Raw genomic sequence first — 19,711 nt, 5'->3', positions numbered from 1 at the left:
TTTAAGGTAGTCCATGTAAATGGTATTGACAAACTCGTATAACAAGTAAACATGTATAGAAATGTCCAAATGAAAAAAATACCCCTTTGTTGCTAACATTTTAAGTTGGACATCGCCAGACTCCCAATTTAAATAGGTGTGACCTAGCTTGCCACTGGTGCAAAATGGGGGCACATTTTGTTCTTAATTGTGCAATTACGTTAAAACTGTTCGTCTTTTGCTGTTTTCGTTTAATAAGCGCTATTCATTTGATTCACAATGGTACATTTGTTTGAGAAAATACATGATCCACGATCAAACAATAAGTGTTCGGTAACCTTTAAATCTAACTCTCAACCATTTGGCAAGATAACCTTAAGGTAACTGTGTGTTGAGATCGTAACATAGTTCCCCAAATGCGCAGAGAAAGTCAGGCTAAGAAAGATTAATATTTATAACTGTTTGGTCATATCTAAAACTAAGGGAGGAGGGAAAGAAGTTTTTTGTTTAATTTTCACTCATTTTTTTGTGTAGTGTTTTTCGGCAACAATTGTCAATTATTGATAAACTGTTATCTTCATAAGACGTTAAAAACATTTAAAATGATTAAACCTACTTTTGTTGTTTATTTTTTTGTTTGGAAAAAATACCAATTATGTGCCGGAAATCGATGATTTGAGCCCCGCAAATAGTTTGATTGATGCGGCCGGTTACTCACTCAGCAGGTCATCAAATAATTGGCACCGACTGACTACTTCCGATCGGCATGTATGTATGATAGAATCCGGGAATAAAATGTTCATAAATCAATAAGTTACACCAATCAGCTTTCAATTGAGAAGGGTGGCACTATAAGCAATATCATTTTTTATTTTACGTATGATAAAAATACGTAAGTAGCACAATTGTATGTACCCAACAGGATTCGTATTTGCTTTCACTTTAATAGTCAATAAACACAAACACAAACACAAGTACAATCCTCAAACATAGCGTCTTCGATTTCCTGTTTTTACATCTTAGTCTATATCTGACCTCCCTTGTTCTCGTCCCTCCATCATGCGTTTCTTTCGCTTTGATTGAAACTGTTCTAAAACGATAGTAACATTTGCAACACTGCTAACAAAACAGCAAATGGGCGTTATCACGTTTCACAATGCAATATTGTGATATAAATAATTAATGTGGAATTTAACAGAATGGTGCTTATTAATAAGATAGGCCGTCGTAAGAAGTACTAGGTTTGCTGCTTATACATTTGAAAGAAATACACAGAAACGCGTGAATGACGCTATTGCATTAGTCTTACTGGATGAACACGGGCATGAACTGACCCTATCTGATCAAATAAGTATTTGTTGAATACTTCCCGGTGTTTCATCATTATCCAATATCTCAATTAGAACACTTAAAAACATAGTGCAGCTAAATCATAAATAGAGTTCCTTGAAAGTATGAACATTCGTTTGTTAACGGTACGTGATACGGGTTTATGGTTATGGTAATATAGTGTATACTCAGCAAGTTGTCTTTGAGCATAGTTCAATGATATTCTTATATTTCTTCTTTTGCATGCCTAAGTGATTCCATACAATATATCAGCAAGATATTTTAACTGTCCAATCAAAATATGCTGTTCTTTAACTTAAGATTTTTGTTCATCAAACCGGACAAGTGTGTTTTCAACACACAACATAACCGAACTCTTGCATCATAGTGCGAATGAGAGTGATTTAGTATGAGTTAATTCATTTGCTTTCTTCACACTCATTGTAAACTATATAAAGTCTAAACTAATCTTCAGTTATATCTTAATTGGTTATTGAATACGTTCCTAAGAGTCAAGTACAAACAGTTGAACAATAAAACACAAAGACATATGTATTAAAGCTTTATTATATATCATTATAAGCGATGAAATAAAATAAGGCATGTAAGGGACTTGCTCATGTTAAAATCATTTTTTTACGAAATAAAGTGTGGCAAATCATGAGAAGTGTTAACACTTGTACAACGAATCCTGGATTCCTTCAGCAAACGTTGACATTTGCTCAAATGATATCCTGAAATACGCCGATTTTATTTGCGATTAAATCGGCTTTGAACGATTCGTTATTGCGTGATTCGGTTGATTAACATCATCACGTGCTGCTATAAATGTATTTATAAAAGGTCAATATATCCCTCTCATTCATATCCCCCGGTGGCCTAGTGGTTAAGGCGTCGATTTTCTTATTTGTTTTTTACTTTTTACCCGCGTGGGATTGCATATCACTAAAACCGATATATTATAATTGTATTTTCCTACAATTTCGACATCATGGAGTAAAATAATGATAGCAGTAGTTTTGGTCCAAAGACATGAGCGAGTCCCTTTAAGTTGCGTTTTTAATTTACACGATTATTTGATTAACATACCCAAAAATTGGACTAACTCTTATATTGATTTTTGAAATGGAATATTTTAATAGCATTTTTTTTTCATTTTCAGAATAAAATGTATATGTTAAAAAATGTACAGATTAAAATAATTTAGTGAATCGACTATTGCTTCTTTCAGCAATGGTATCTTCAAATGCAAAAAAATTGGTGAACTAGTATTATTTCAAAAAATAAATTCATTAAAATTTAGAATAGAAGATGATCCAATAAAGTTTGTTTGTTCGTAGTATTTTATTATGGAAAAAAGAAATGTGTCCGATATTCTGTATCCAATCAAGGTCTCACTGAAACAGAAAACAATTATACTTGTGTTTATATTTACGTTTGTGATATAAAATAATGTTTTTTTCTTCAAAATTACTCCTTTTTTATAAGTAAGATATACTTTCTCAAAAACGCAGTCAAGGTAATCCGTTCATGCAAACATCGAGAACGAAAATAAATTATTGTGAAAATACAATTCAATGGGAATGAATTTTAACTTAATAATAGGAGTAACGCATTAAATCACACTTAACTAACAATAAACGTGTTACTTTTACTTTACGATATACTTATACTAATGTACTATACATTCAAGACTCGTCCTATGGCCGAGACGGCCAAGGTGTTCCTATTGCTCCAGCTATATTTATTCTCTATAATTTTATAATCATTTATTTACTCGACTGTTCGGGTCCATCTACGGCAACAGTCTAATCACGTGACGTTTGTACCACATCATTCCACCAATCATAAACAGTTCCATCAAAGAGATAGCGCCAAAGCCAGCAATGGATAACCAAAAGTTGGTGTCTTTTTCACATGAGTGCTCGTCGGTTATGACTGCAAAGAAAAGAAGGGCAACTTACAAAGAGAGATATGAGATATAATATGTTTCGTAACGATAATAATTTGGCGTTAACAAAATGATGTTCAAACAATTATTGGTGTATTCCAACTCAACAAATTCGGAAATTTAAAAATTACAAAACTTCAACTCATTTATTTTCACCCTATATCAATGATACCAATTTACTCCTGTCGTCTGTGGTGGTTTATTATTTCACATAATGATGTTTTGACACTTTTTGAAAACAATGAACTACTGATGTAAATATAGAACAAGAATTGTGTGATTGATGTCATTATCGTGAATATGAACGAAGTTGGGCTGGTTTAACTTCGCTTAGGGAACTAGTACTCCACGCACTTTAACCAGCTTTCTGTGTTCATACCTCGATAATGACATCACGTAATTCATTTCTTTAATTATAAAGTAACATGTCACTGAAAAAAGGAAAAAAAAAATATTTATATGGATTGTTTTTATATGATAATATGTAAATATCAGATACCATGAATGGTGACAGCAGAAATGGAATGACTACCGAACAAATATAGTTTACACCGGTTTCGTCTGCGAAACGCTTAGCGCCAAGTAATTCGGATTTCAAACTACAATTTATAAGCGCCTAATGCGCTCGGACGCTTGAGAAAGCATGAACGCGAGGGTCGTCTAAAATTTATAACATGAGACATTACAAACAATTATATATTTACTAAGTGTTATAAAGGCATGTGAGATATAGTAATATGTAATATGATAGCAGTTGATTAAATTTTTAAGGGACATAACTGTACACTGTTTAACTTTTTCCCCTATTTTTCAAGGCATTATGGTCTACCTTTGCTATGTTTCTTTGTATTTGAAGAACCGTACTCATCCGTCCTGTTCCCGCTAATTGACACATGAACAGAGGCAAAGTGTTCAGAGATGGCGCCAGAAATGTCCCTTCTTTTTCTCTGAGCCGAAGCGCATGATGCAATCTTAAAGGGAGATGAATAGATCAGAAAAGAAAATAATATTAATTTTTGTTGAAGCAAATACGATGATAAGATATAATCACATGTTTGTTAACGTACGCCATCCATCTTTAGGATGGCAATTTGTGCTATGCCAATAAATATATCATCATTGAGATTATTTCACTGTACAATTGGTGCTGATTAACCATTGCATATTTTTGCATCGACTACATTTTGGAATAATACTGTACTGATTCTGCTACTTTAATGATATGATGAATTAAGGGAGTTAATAAAACACCAATTTACTATGACAATATAGCAATTCAATAAATTGGTTTCTAAAAAAAAATTAAAAAAATATAGATGTATTCAAACTTAGCCATTTGTAACGTCAATATAGAATATACCAGTTACACTTCTTCGTTATTGTGATGATTTAATTATCTTTATACTTTTATTTCAAATTGGAGATACTTGAAAAGCAGGATTATGGAAGACATTGAATAAAGAGTGTTGAAAAAATGAATGATCTTACTGCTGGCTAAGTCAGATATATTTACTTATGTTATGCATGCTAACCATAAGGTTAGTATTTTAATCTTAAAGGGCGATTAAAAAAACTCCTTTAAAGGCTTGCGATAAAACAAAATGTCAGTTTACTCTATGTGAAATGGGAATAGGGTATATAAAAAGTTCTATTGAATAGAACTTAAACTATATCCGTTGACTTTCGTCACTGAATTGAAAGTGAGTGTGTTCTATACAATTGTAATTGGTAATGAATTAGTTAAATCATTTATATTCCAACTGTTTGACACGTTTCCTTGCATGCAAACGAAACATTCAAACGTTTTGTCTAAAATATCCATTTGAATATATGCTTTGAAAACTTAAAATGCATACCGTGGGTTGGACACACGTGGTTGGCAGGTCCCCGTCGTAACACACTTCATATTTCACTCCAAAGAAAAGGAACGGTGCATCGGCTACCTGATATTAATGTAAACCCAACAATTACTTATGAGGATATTTGGGTACAATAAGGTATAAATTGAGATTGAGCTTTATCATATTGGTGTCAATCTAAATACGGTATATATCCTATTAACGGCACCCTGTGCCTGTGTTTTCGAGAATCCTGCACGCTCAAAAAGAACTATTTTCCCTATTCAGCATGTTTTTAAACTGCACTTGGAATTGGAGTCGAAATAATGAATTACGATCAGTTTCTGCACCGTAGTTATAAACATTACATGCTGTATAAATTAATAAAAGGATCCACAGAATACACGGCTGCAATACATCAATACCCTACTTTCGGCAATTTAATCGTGATTATCATTATGCGCAATAGGGTATGGTTTTCCGTGTATGCATGACGTCAGCAGGTGCAAGAAAATGGCAGTAGGAATAATTTTCATAGGAACTTTTCGGATCAAAAGGAGACAAAGGTTAAGGTTAAACTTTACATTGTTTATATCACAGAAATGGTTAATAGACCCTCGAAAAGGCCCCTGGCACGTCTATTTGGGCATAGGATATTTTCCGTATATACATTTACTTTTACATGTACAATTTACCAATGGACATTCCTGTAAATAGCGCTTACAGGTAGTTGTAAATTAATCAACTGTAGTATAATTATGTTTGTTTAGTGTATTTTGTGTCTACTGTTTTGTTTCTTGTCTGTTTTTTTTATCAAAGTGCTTATAAACTGCAGCTTACTAAAAGTTTAGACTACTTGGTTTGTCCCTGTATTTTCCATTGTTTTAAAAAAGTGCAATTCCTTCAACAATGTATGTTACCGAGTATTTGATATATAGCGGAACTAATTCACCATTGTGATAGCAATGTGAAATTGCAGGCCGAGAGTAATGTGTTCTATCCCTCCCAGAAGTGCAGAGCATATACGTTTATTTTGTCATTCGTGTTTTTACTAATTCGGTTAATCATGGACCGTATATAAACACACTTTAGCAAAAGGGAACATTATTTGTGTCGACGTTAGGGGTGTAAATAATACCCGACCCATATTCGTCTATATAGATACATTCAATGTTCTTACAAGGTAGCTGCTGTCAACAATATGAATCATGCGCTGCGTGTGCTGTTGTCTCTGAGTTATGGGTAAGGTTTAATAAATGCACGATGCCGACGGCTCCGATGCCAAAGCTATCATAACATCTCAACTTGAGATAATTTAGAACATCAAAACCAAAGGTATAATGTAAGGCGGTTTTGATCGGATTGAGATATTCAGCATTGGTAGTGCATCAATGTAGTCACGCTCATTAGTACCGTCGAAAGCGGTAGAGCATGTGTTAAACAATCTCAAACCACACGTATAGTGTATGCACATACATGTATTTTGCATTGTAATAGTTCACTCAGGGCTTAAAACGAATGGGAATAATTTGCACATAGTTGATTATCGACGTGGTTTCCTGACGGGCCGCGGCTTACAATGATGTCTCACCTTAAAAGCATTGAATGGGTTAGTTTCAATAACCCAGTAGTCGTCAAAAACATCGCTCAGTGCCGTGTTCAGAGTAAAATGGCCAATGCTTTCAGTTGCCGGTTTAAACTCTTGACACCTGAAATAATTTATCCATGGTAATATAAATCTAACATGTAAAAAAGTGTACCTAAACTATAACTGTCTTTGTCCATTCTTTCGACACCCCAAATTTTTAATAAATATTAAACGAAACAGAATATCTATAGCCTTTTGTTTCCAAGTTTGCCCATTTGCTTTCCTTGACTGAATAGATAACGACAAAATAAAGCAAAACAATACGTATCAGAGAATATTCACTTTCGTCCGAGTTCTATTTGTCGATATATACAAATTATGTAGTGGTTTATACAACATTAAAATGAACAATAATTTGACATTAATTAAAATAATATGACCCATTTTAACAAAAGTGGAAGAGGTTCTAGAAGTCATTAAACAGCATCACGCTATGTGCAATATGCTGTTTGGTATGCCTTCTTCCGTTTAAGTTATAGTTAACTATCGATTTTGATGTATTTAATGTTATTTCTACTTATAAACTGCGTTAATTGGGGAAACGAAATACGATTTTGAAATCGAAATTACGTTTTCAAGTGTGTATGACTAAAACAAGCTATTTACTTTACAGACATATGAAATTCGTCACCTGTATCAATCACATAACAACATCATTATTGTTCACTATATAATATGAGATTGTCTGAGTTACTGAGACAGAAGTTTGGCAGAGTTACTGAGAGAGAAATATAGCAGAGTTACTGAGAGAGAAGTATGGCAGAGTAACTGAGAGAGAAGTTTGTCTGAGTTACTGAGACAGAAGTTTGGCAGAGTTACTAAGAGAGAAGTTTGGCAGAGTTACTGAGAGAGAAGTATGGCAGAGTTATTGAGAGAGAAGTTTGGCTGAGTTACTGAGAGAGAAGTTTGGCAGAGTAACAGAGAGAAGTTTTGCAGAGTTACTGAGAGAGAAGTTTGTCTGAGTTACTGAGGCAGAAGTTTGGCAGAGTTACTGAGACAGAAGTTTGGCAGAGTTACTGAGACAGAAGTTTGGCAGAGTTACTGAGACAGAAGTTTGGCAGAGTTACTGAGAGAGAAGTTTGGCAGATTTACTGAGAGAGAAGTTTGGCAGAGTTACTGAGAGAGAAGTTTGGCAGAGTTACTGAGAGAGAAGTTTGGCAGAGTAACAGAGAGAAGTTTTGCAGAGTTACTGAGAGAGAAGTTTGGCAGAGTAACTGAGAGAGAAGTATCGCAGAGTTAATGAGAGAGAAGATTGGCAGAGTTACTGAGAGAAAGTTTGGCAAAGTTACGGAGAGAAAAGTTAGGCCGAGTTACTATGAGAGAAATTTGGCCGAGTAACTGAGAGATAATTTGTTTAAGTACCTGAGGGAGAAAGTTGGCATAATTACTGAGAGACAATTTTGGCAGAGTTATTGAAAGATAATTTTGTCCATGTTACTGAGAGAGAAGATTGGCAGAGTTTCTTAGAGAGAAGTTTTGTCCTTCACATCCAGTTCGAGGCAACGATGAAATCGAGTCAAGCGTTTTCGGGCCAACAAGGTTCGACTATATTGCAACTACTTGGTGAAATATATGAATGTCTTACCCATTGACTATAATGAAGTTCTTAGCATTGGACGGGTTGGTTGTATCATAAAAAAGTTCATTCACTTTTATCCCTCGTTCTGGAAAACAATGCAAAATAGGATTAAGGCAAATTACGTCAGAGCCCAACCTTTCAAAACTTAATGAGCTTGTCAGGCTTAAGTACATGTAACTTATTATAACTTATTTTTATAAGCAAATTGCTACTCAATTGGAACTTTGATATACGACAATTGGTAATTCTTATCTAAAATATCATGAAATCTCTTAAAGGAATAAGTATTACACAAAGTATTGAAAACAAATTTAAAAATAGTGAGTAAATCCTGTTGTTAGGGACTTCAGAAGGTTTCAGAAATAAGATAATAATAATAATAATAATAATAATAATAATAATAATAATAATAATAATAATAATAATAGAATAATACTAATAATAATGATAATAATAATAAAAAATAATAATAACAATAATAATAATAATAATAATAATAATAATAATAATAATAATAATAATAATAATAATAGAATAATACTAATAACAATGATAATAATAATAACAATAATAATAATAATGATAGCAACAATAATGATAATACATACACATGTATTACAAGCAAGATTTTAAGCGAAAAACCTTTAACTACTAACTTAATAATGTGTTTACGGAAAATATTAATAACTGATAACAAGATTGGAACTTGAAGCAATTCTATTAATTGTAGTACTGTTTATTTTGGTATGAAGAGTACATCTTTCAGCTCACGATGGTTCAGCTGATATGGTCCAGGACTTCATACCAACAGTACTTTTGTTCGAATGCCGAAGCTCGTGGTTTTTTTAATTTCGATTTCACATCTATAAACTCTTCTTAGTTTTAACTTAGAGCCATTTTTTTCAGAAATATGGCTAATCCATATTACAAGAAATGAACTGTTTAGTTCATTGTTGTTTAATCGTGTATTCTAATCATACCCATACATTCAAACCTAAAAGCACTACTTCATGGAGTTAGAAATAGCAAGTATCTTTAATACTACTTCCCATAAGACCTTAAACTCAGTGTTAAAGCAAATACATGTAAACTATATTTCTGATTATCTCACCGAATATTTCCCTAAGAGCCAAGTCTTCATCGATATAGCCGTCACCATCATCATCTGAAATACAAACAAAATTCTCTTTAAATAGTTGACAATACCTGGTCAACATTTGTCGAACAGTCTTAACAGTCTTAGGTAGCTTATACGGAATCAAGCTGACCCCTTAATTAGGTTTATGTATCATTTGTGTGTAATCTTAATGTTAAAATTTTAGACATTTAATAGACATTAGACTGAATCTAGTAATTATCTTAGTTACCGATGTATAACATCGTTTACGACACATGCACCTTTTGTAGTGTGTGCGCATGTTTCCAATTCGAAATTGACTGGTGTTGTATTCCAGGTAAAGAACAGTAAGATTAAAATATCAGTACTTGTAATCAGATATGAATTTAAGTAGGAAACTATAATGCGCAATTACTAAACGGTGAAACACAGATAAGACAGAAACATGAATGTTGCGTTACACAGAAACATGCCACGGTCTTACCTTCTCTATTCAACAAATTTTCATCCGTGAACCCATCACAGAAGGATGCCCTGGTCTTACCTTCTCCATTATCTTCCCATCCGTGAACCCACCACAGAAACATGCCCGGTCTTACCTTCTCCATTCAACACCTCCTCGTCCGTAAATCCATCACAGTCGTTATCTAATAGGTCACCTGGCTTGGAGGAGAAGGATCCCGCAAATCGAGAGGAAAAGGTATGTTCACTTGATGTGTCTGTGCACTGTAAAAAGTTGAGGGGGAAAACCAATTATTAATGGAATAAGTTTATAGTTGAGTTCTTAAAAACTAGCTTTAACTCACTTATACCTCATGTTCAGCCGACCGTTCTATGACGGCAACAACATGATTAATTAATATTCGTCAAGCTACAATATCACATACTTGTATATTATATAGCTTATGCATTTACCAGCTTTTTAAGCTGCATTATGGCTCTTTGCCAATACTGCTGACCTCGGACAAAAAACCCGGCCAATATGATGTCACCTTATTAATAACACTATAATATAATATTATTATTAACCAGCTATTGCGTTTTTAACGCGATACAGGGACAATCGTGGTACCAGTACCAGACAATTGAAGACAATATATTCCAAAAGTCGCCCAATATTGACCAAACTCGGCGTATACGAGTTTTCTTCTTGTTGATTGGTTACAAAACTCACGAAATAAAGAATTTGAGAAATGGACCATTTTCATTGGCTGTCGAAACTTGCCTAATATGATAAATATGCTGGAAATTATTTTAAAAGAAAGCAATTTTGTTTTTCGCTTTCCGACTGTTCTGAAAATGTTTGTGTTTGTTTAATTTTATTTGGAATTACTAGCCTATTAAATTATTCAACCACTTTGTACGGTTTGATTTAACAGTTGTATTTAACCTGTTGGTGTTTGTTTTCTACTATAATGTTAGTGTACACTGAAATAAATGGATGGCGAAGATGAAACATTTGACGTTTTGGCATACGATTTACGAAATAAAGACGAAAAAGACATGCTTCCGTAGACTGCACAAAACTTCATTCATAACTATGTACAATGTCACTAAAGGATGCATGTCAAAATCAGCAAAGGCAAGTCTAGAAAAGCAGACACAATGAATGAATCGGCTATAAACAGGCTTCAAATATAAACTTGACCTAAGTTTTTAGAATGGTTTATAACCAAAATGTCGAACACTACGTAATAGTTAATTCATACAATATTTAATAATTATGTGGTTTCTTATTGGCCCTTTCGGGCTCAGGCATATACAGCTAACCTCGTACAAACAAGTAGGCCAGTATTAAATCACCTAATTAATAACATTAAATTATTAAATGGCTCAATAGTCAATAGTTTTTTTAAATGAACTTACGAGGTTGATTGGAGGATATCCAACACCAAATGGCAAGTAGGCTTCATGAAGCACACCGGCATCGGTCTTCTCAAATATAATCAGCATAAACGGGCGGTTAGGTGCTGCTGCGAAATGGAAAAGTAAACAAATACAATCTTTATTCTGGTATTGGAAGTTTAGGTGCTGCTGCGAAAGGGAACAATATACAAATGCAATTTATATTCGGGTAAGGGTCGGTAATGTACAGCTGCGAAATGGACCAATATACAAATGGAATGTATATTCATGTAATGGTCAATTATATAAACCTGCAAAATGCAACAATATACAAATGGAATCTATATTCATGTAATGGTCAATTGTATAAACCTGCAAAATGGAACAATATATAAATGGAATGTATATTCATGTAATGGTCAATTATATAAACCTGCAAAATGGAACAATATACAAATGGAATCTGTATTCATGTAATGGTCAATTATAAAAACGTGCAAAACGGAACAATATACAAATGGAATCTATATTCATGTAATGGTCAATTATATAAACGTGCAAAATGGAACAATATACAAATGGAATGTATATTCATGTAATGGTCAATTATATAAACCTTCAAAATGGAACAATATACAAATGGAATCTATATTCATGTAATGGTCAATTATATAAAGTTAACGTGCAAAATGGAACAATATACAAATGGAATCTATATTCATGTAATGGTCAATTATATAAGCTGCGAAATGGACCAATATACAAATGGAATCTATGTTCAAGTATATGTGGGTTATATGCTGCTGTGAAATGGAACAATATAGAAATGAAACAATATACAATATAATCTACATTCAGGCAAGACGTAAAATAAACGCTCATGTTATATCTATAAACAATCGGATATGCTCGGAAGTTTTTATATTTGCAACATAAGTGATGAGCAGGACATCAGAACGATGCATACCATACCTAACAGGGATGTCGCGTTTGTTTCGTTGAAATAACAGTTTAACGAAAATTATAAACTGTTTCCTACCTTGAAACTCGACCAGGCCACATTCAGTCCGATAGTCGTCAGTGTTAGTCACTTGGAAATCTGAATGTTCGTAATATTCGAACCTAGACGGATCGGTTTCGCCTGAAAATAATATATGAACACAATTCGTAAGTGTAAGTTCTCTTCGGTTTCCAAATTTTCGCGGTTCGCTTATTTTTGGGTTAGTTTTACGATATGTTATTCATTCTCAACGGCATTACTGAATCGGCTTTGCAACGGTGATTGAATATATTATTATATTTCGCTAGGTTGTCAGATTGAAACAATGTAAACACTCGTTAAACAATTAACTGTGCTTAAAAACATTCGACAACACATATTCAGTGGTACTGAACAAAAACTGCCATTTTAGTCATTCAAATCAGTCTTCTAATCCACCGATGTTGTATCACCTAATCTTTGATTCCATGAAAACATTTTGGCAGTAGTTGACGGTCACTATTCCCTGTCACTGACACTTCCACTATTAAAGTCAGCTGTGACATTCTAATAGATCGCGTATTAAATCACACGATGGTAAGTCATGTAAGTCCTCATCAAAGAATTATGTTTATGACACATGGCGTATGTTTCGATCGGAATTATTACAATAAATGATCATGATTAGTTATTTCAATACCCATTATTAATTACGAAGTTAATTATCAAATACCGACAAAGAACACCGATAAAATGGATTTCCAGTTTGTATTGTCCCTTGAAGCGGCGAAACGTGTTGCGATTTGTATTAATTTCAATATAAATTTTCAAAGTGCACTGACATCTATTTTACCAACCAACATCCACTTTGCATTGTGTGTGATTAACGCTTTAACTTTGATCGATGTATGTCAAATTTCAGTTGAAATAGATATCAAAAATACAATCTGCATTAACTTTCAATTAGTAACACAATTATATACATCAGGCACGAACATTAAACATTATCTATTTTGGCCTGATAAAATGACAAGCTTATTCGGACATCTGTTACCTTAATTAAAGTATTCATGTACTGTTTTTTATCTCCATATGTCATATATAGCATGACCCATTATAGGAAAAAATATATCTCTAATCTGGTCTTATACTTTTATAAATACACCGTTGGCAAAAAGACAAACTTACCCATTACTCGCGTTACTTCTGTCTTGGAGAAGCCGGTCTGTGAACTCAAAGTAGAGCCAATGAAAGAGGTTGTGATGGACCCAAGCTTGATCTTTGAAAAGAAACAACAACAACATCGATAAATTCCAAAATGACAATTCCTAATCTCAACAAACTTAAAGGTTACTTATGCATTTGTTTGGAAATTAACACCTTAGAAAAACATATGTCATAGCTTGGTCATAAGTTATATATAGCCTTTGTAGCTTATTTTAAAGCTCGTTAAAAAGCAAGACATACTTTATGTCATAGCTCGATGAAAAACCATACATTCCTAATGTACAACATCCGGCAATAAATAAATATTCACCAGAATCAAGTTGTTATATTTTCGATATAAAACAACTTACCTTGCAAAATCCTATCGGAAAGTTTGTTTAAATGGATATTAAGAAAGAAATAAGTCACATGGCGTGCATGTTAAATTATCTAATGAAATCTGATTGTGACAAAAAACAACAACAAAACCCCCAACATGTTACCTTTTTAAAATCGCATTTTCTTATGCGTACGTTTGAAAACATGTTTGCTCAGTATTCTTAAGAAATAGTTTTTTTAAAAGCATAACAGTACTTGCCTTATGAATGAAAACTTGATAAATTGTACACTAGAAGCGTTCTTACTCGTTGGAATACTGACATTATGATTAGATCAACATGCTCTAAAATTAAATCAGATTTATATTTTTTATTCCCCACCGAATAAAAGGTTTTGGGAGAGGGATATATTTGGGATAATTTCTGGTGTTGCCCGTCCGACCGTCATTCTGCCCATACATCTTTCTGTCAATACGTCCATCCAGGTGCACGTACGGGTGCTTCGGGGGTAGGTTCATTAGGTTAAGGTGGTTATTTGGGAATTCGGAGAGGGATCGGTTGAATTATGTTCAAACTTGGGTAGAAGTGGGTGAAGAACTAGGTCAATAAGTCAAGTCTAAGAAAAGCCTTGGAACAAAGTAGATGCATTTTATTTGGTCCAATATTGTCCAATATAATGTTACACTTGATAAAATATAACCGAATTTTGAAAGTGGGTAACACATGGTCAAAACCAAGATCAAATCTTAAAAAACAATTTGGGAACATAAACTGGGCAATATTCCAGGTCCTATACTTATGAAACTAAGTCAAAATCTATGAATTGATAAAATCACTCACAATTTTAAAACTGGGTCATATGAGGTCAGACACTAGGTCATTAGGTCAAATATTTAAAAATCATGTCCGGAGACAAATTCTTGTATTGATTTGTTAGACCTTTTCAAACTGTTGTAAGATTGCTCCCCTTGATAGAATTGAAATCGTATGGCGTAAAAAGCTAGAAAAAATAGGTCAAATCTTGGGAACAATATATCCGGTCCATTTTTCATGTATAGTCTTAAACTAGGTCACATGAGGAAAAAATTATGTCAATAGGTCAAACCTTAGTAAGACTGAGCAAGCCAGTGTAATTGAACAATACTATCACCGGAATAGTTAAGGTCCCGGTTCTAAACAATGAAATCGAGATTCGAGCTGTTTCGAAAAGGATGAAAAAATGCTATTTTGGCTTGAAGCCAGGGTTAAACGGTTTCTGAGATAATACGTTTATGATTCATATTTTGCCTATCTTTATTGTTTGGTAATTGTTGTGTGTCTCTCGTTGCCATTATAATATTGTAAATTACTACGATTGTCCCTGTAGTTCAAATTTGTAGTTATTGCTTCAAACAAAGCAATAGCAAAATAACGTTTATTATTTCTACCTTTATATCATCCATGTCGCCTTTGTGAGAGACGAAAATAAGATCGTATTTCTTTCCTTCCATCGCGTAGAAATGTTGTCTAGAGGACCACTGTTCAAGTGAGGGAAGAACAAAGCCCGCTAGACCATTACCAGCTTGTGTGGATTGAGCTGAAGCACAAATTTGGCATACAGTAAAACAGAATATTTCACGAGTAATCATTTGATTATAACTATGAGTATACCTCAATCACATTATAAATGCAACATTTCCCATACGGTATTGGTAAATATCAATACTGTAGAAAAACTGCTCTCCATTTTAACAATCGGAAGGTGTTTTATTTTAAAAAAAAACACACTATGAAATGGTATGGACATGTACGAAGGTTATAAAAGTGTTTGTGCATAAGCGTTATTTATTATTTTGCATCGCTGATGTTATCTTCCATTCGCTTGCATAAACGTTTATAAAGTTAACGAAGAAGATTTACATTATCTCGCTCAAGGAGGAGGCAGTACAAATAATAAGTGTGTGGTTCAACGGGGATTTTCACTATTTAGTGAATGGTCCATTAACACATAAAAATGTAGGCAACTTATTTATCTTGTAATTTTGAAAATAAACATATCGTGTAGATCAGTTAATACTTAAAATAAGTTTATAAATATAATGAATAAAAGGATATTAAAATTCAGACAAAAACATATTTTAGCATCATAAAATGATGTTTTAAATAAAACATTCAAGTAAATTATTGCCAACTATTCGCAAAAGCAATTTCTGACAATAATTGGTTAACTCTATGATTTTGTTAAAGAGGAGCCTAAAAAGCTAATTGGACAAAATCTGGTCAATAATTTCAATACACCATTATATCGCTTTCATGTGCAAACCTAATGGTTATTCTCAGGTTTTTAACTGACTGTTGGCCAATAATTTTGAAGTTGGAGACGCTTGTTTATTTTCCTTCAAACATGTAGTTTGATTTTGTCAGCTAGTATATCATGTTATAATGTAATTTAAAGCCGTCATGCATATATTAAAAGACTGGTGCCTCAAAAAATCAAAATCTTCAAATGTCCACTCGATTATCGAACACAAATCCGGATCTAAGAGCAGTATTGGTAATCCTATAATACTCAATGTAATGAACTGTACGTGATGTTCTCCTTCCAAAATGGCATTATACATACTTTTAGGAGTTGTGTTAAAAATAATGGCCATACCCGATGCGATTCAAATGATTCAAAAAGCAATTATTAGATATGTTTTAATTTCTTCATCATAACCCCTAAAAAAACAATAATAATATAGAAATGTAAATGTGTTCCAAAACTTACTTGGAACAATTCCGTGAACATGTATTGGGTTGGCTGAGATTATTTCAAGCGCATCCGATGCACCGTTCAAATCTCCCTCTACAAACACCGGTGCACCTTCTGCTCGTGTCACTGTTGCACCTATGATTAAACAATACATTTGAGCCTCTTAAATGCAACGGACTTGCTGGGTTATGAAAGGTAGCCACATATCTTTACTTTTGCGCTTGTAATAATGCAATAGATCTTGCAAGAGCACAACATGAAGCCGCTTACATTGCTAGTGTCACATTTGAGCCTCTTATAAAACAATTCATTGTGCAGGGTCATGAACAGCAGTAAAATACTTTGGTTGTGTCATTGCTGTAAAACATACAATATGTCTTGCCGCCAGTGCATACACGTAGCCACATATGTTTATTGTGCGACCCTAACTGAATATGATATTACCTTATAATATGTGTCCGTCTGTTATCTGAATATATCGTATCTTACCTGGATTTTCAATGGTGTATCCTTGGTCATTTACGGGATCATCAAACTCGTACTCGAACATGTAGCTGCTGGGAAATGGTAGAACAAACCGCTTAGCAGCTGTGTGTTTTGGTAAGAACTGAAATTGATTTTAATAATGATAGTAAGTTTTTACTTTATAAATATAAAAAACCTATGGTTGAAATGGGGACCCCATATAAAGTATCATTTCAAGCTAGTATAATCAGATTCCTTTGATCTTGCGTGCATACCAGGTAAAGAGTTCCGGTCATGTAGTCGGTGATTCAGAATTCAATGCTCCACGGAAAAAAAGACAATAAGGCGTAATATGATAATATTGCAATGAATAACACTGTGTGAATTCAGCTGTAGTATTTTAGAATAGTACGATCGATTATTAAATATATAAATAATTAGAAGCTATTTGACGCCAGTTTTAGTTGTTGTATAACTGCTCAATATAAACAACTATCCACTCGTGTTTGGAGATATAAGTAGACAATTCAATTTCGTCATGTTTTATCAAATATGTCTGTTGTTTAAGATGCAAGAAAATTATTAATCATGTTATTCCAATTCAAGCGGAAGAAAACAAAGTAGCTTATGGCGATATTTACTCATGGTGAATTGAAAGTTTGTAAGAATCATGTTGAGGGTCAAACATACATTTAATCCATTGTATATATTACATATAACCGATTGTATACAGCGCTATAATTGTTGACAACTCTTTTACACAAGTATGATGTCGATAACCTTTCTTAAATAACATGTTCATGAATGTTTAGATATGTATTCTGCTTGTCAGGGGAGATCACTGTGTAGGAGATTGGATAAACACTCGAGAACGGAATACGATTACTACTTAATTAGACCTAATAAATATCTGAGGCCTGAAAATAGAAAGGTAGAGAAGAGACACGGTTTGATTCTTTTAAATCGAGTCAAAACATCAACGCAAGTCAAAATTGCTTACCATGATATTTACGGTATATTGTTTTTAATACGAAACCATAGCGTTGACCCTAACCTTTAGCCTAAAATACTAAACCTGTATTAATTTCAATCAACACAAATTGATGTCATGGTCAACAACAACTTCAAAATGGAAATTTGGATGATTTTATTATAATGAGTAGGAAAAATACCTCTATGACCAAGGATATTTGGCAGGTAGAGTGAAGTTGCACTTAACATAGGCATTTTAGGCCTTACCTGTAATCCTACAGCAATGACCGGTGAAGCGACGGTAAAATCACTTTCCATGAAGACACCGAAGGGTTCTGAAGTAACAACAGCATATGTCAATGGTAGTGGGGATACTTATATACTACAAGTGCTTGTAATTGTTATGGAAGAATAAATGAGTTGCATTAATTCCAAACGTATTGGTCAGTATGTTGGCAATAAATTGTCATATTGGTTAAAATGACTTAAATAATCCCAATTGATATGATTATAAGGAATATCCCACCCTTTGTCCTCATTTATATACATAGCGCTATGGCAAGAGTTATAATCAACCTGAGGTCATCATGGGAATAAATACTTTAGCTTTAACAGGGGATATAAATCCTGTCTGGTCGAAATAACTATAATTCATTGGAATTTAACACGGTATTATCCAGGTGTAGTCCCCTTATCGATATTAATAATGCGGCTTTGACAAAAGAAATAATTCAAATATGCTCCTAATTGTTATGATTTTGTGGCTTTAACAAGGGAAATGATTTATGTCTTTTCCTCAAGTATGTATATTAAATTACTTCAAGAAGAGTAAAAGTTCAAATTTGATCATCATTTATAAGAATAATGTGACTTTGATTAGAGTAATAATTCACGTGGTCTTCATTGATATGAATTAATTGGCCTTGACAAGAGTAATATTGCAAACGTTGTCCTCATTGGCATGAATTTTCTGGCTTTGACAAGATTAATAATTCACATTGTTCCTGTCTTCATTAATATGAGGCGTTGACTAGAGTAACAATTCTAGTGTGGACATCATTGATATGAATTATATGGCTTTGACAAGAGTAATAATACGCATATAGTTTACATTGATATGATTTTGAGTTTTTAACAAGAGTTAAAAATTCACGTGTAGTCGAAATAATAGACCTCATTGGTAAGCATAATTGAAAATTGTCGGGTGAGCTTACTTATTCGTGTGCACTTTATATGTATGTAATTTATTTATATAAGAAGAGAAAGAGCTTACGTGAGGCTGCCATTGATATAAACTATATAACCTAGAATAGGACTAAAACTCATGTTCGGATTACATTGATCAGAATTAAGGGCTTTGACAAGAGTACTAAATCTCGTGTGGTCCGTGGCAGGGGTAGTAACTCGATTTTGGTCCTCGTTGATATAATAATATCAATAATTCACATGTAATTCAAACCCGGGTTTTGCATTCTTTCTCTGATTGAAAATATAATATAGAAAATTCAGGCATTTTGTCGGTATTTTAACATTTATACGGGCCCTGGTCACCGTTTCAATAACGATTGCATGGCTTAAGATCGTAAATTCTTAGGCTTATCACTGCAATAATACAATCACATGAATATTTTGCGGATATATTCTGCCCGTATTATTAAGGGTGACTCCGAGCATCCTTAAGCAGCGTAACGTTTTCGATTAAGTATCGTATTAAAACGGGACCCTGACCCC

The 19,711-nt window shown here is 33.5% G+C and overlaps 1 protein-coding gene across 1 annotated transcript; it reads right to left on the bottom strand.

The window, feature by feature from the left end:
• Positions 1-2,430: 2,430 nt before the first annotated feature.
• Positions 2,431-19,266, bottom strand: LOC128221453 (uncharacterized). The gene is made up of 16 exons (XM_052930060.1): positions 19,254-19,266; positions 18,248-18,315; positions 17,033-17,150; positions 16,559-16,678; positions 15,237-15,385; positions 13,454-13,544; positions 12,326-12,427; positions 11,308-11,414; positions 10,041-10,167; positions 9,436-9,489; positions 8,331-8,409; positions 6,689-6,806; positions 5,116-5,202; positions 4,089-4,230; positions 3,086-3,246; positions 2,431-2,705 (listed from the first exon to the last, which is right to left on the bottom strand). Exons 1-15 carry the CDS (start codon positions 19,264-19,266, stop codon positions 3,104-3,106), a joined length of 1,518 nt encoding a protein of 505 aa, XP_052786020.1. The 3' UTR covers positions 2,431-2,705; positions 3,086-3,103.
• Between the last annotated feature and the right edge of the window lie 445 nt (positions 19,267-19,711).

The sequence above is a fragment of the Mya arenaria genome, chromosome 16, assembly GCF_026914265.1.
Source record: "Mya arenaria isolate MELC-2E11 chromosome 16, ASM2691426v1".
Taxonomy (NCBI): Eukaryota; Metazoa; Mollusca; class Bivalvia; order Myida; family Myidae; genus Mya; species Mya arenaria.
Note: the sequence above shows the minus strand (reverse complement) of the source record. Positions and strands in the feature narration are given on the sequence as shown.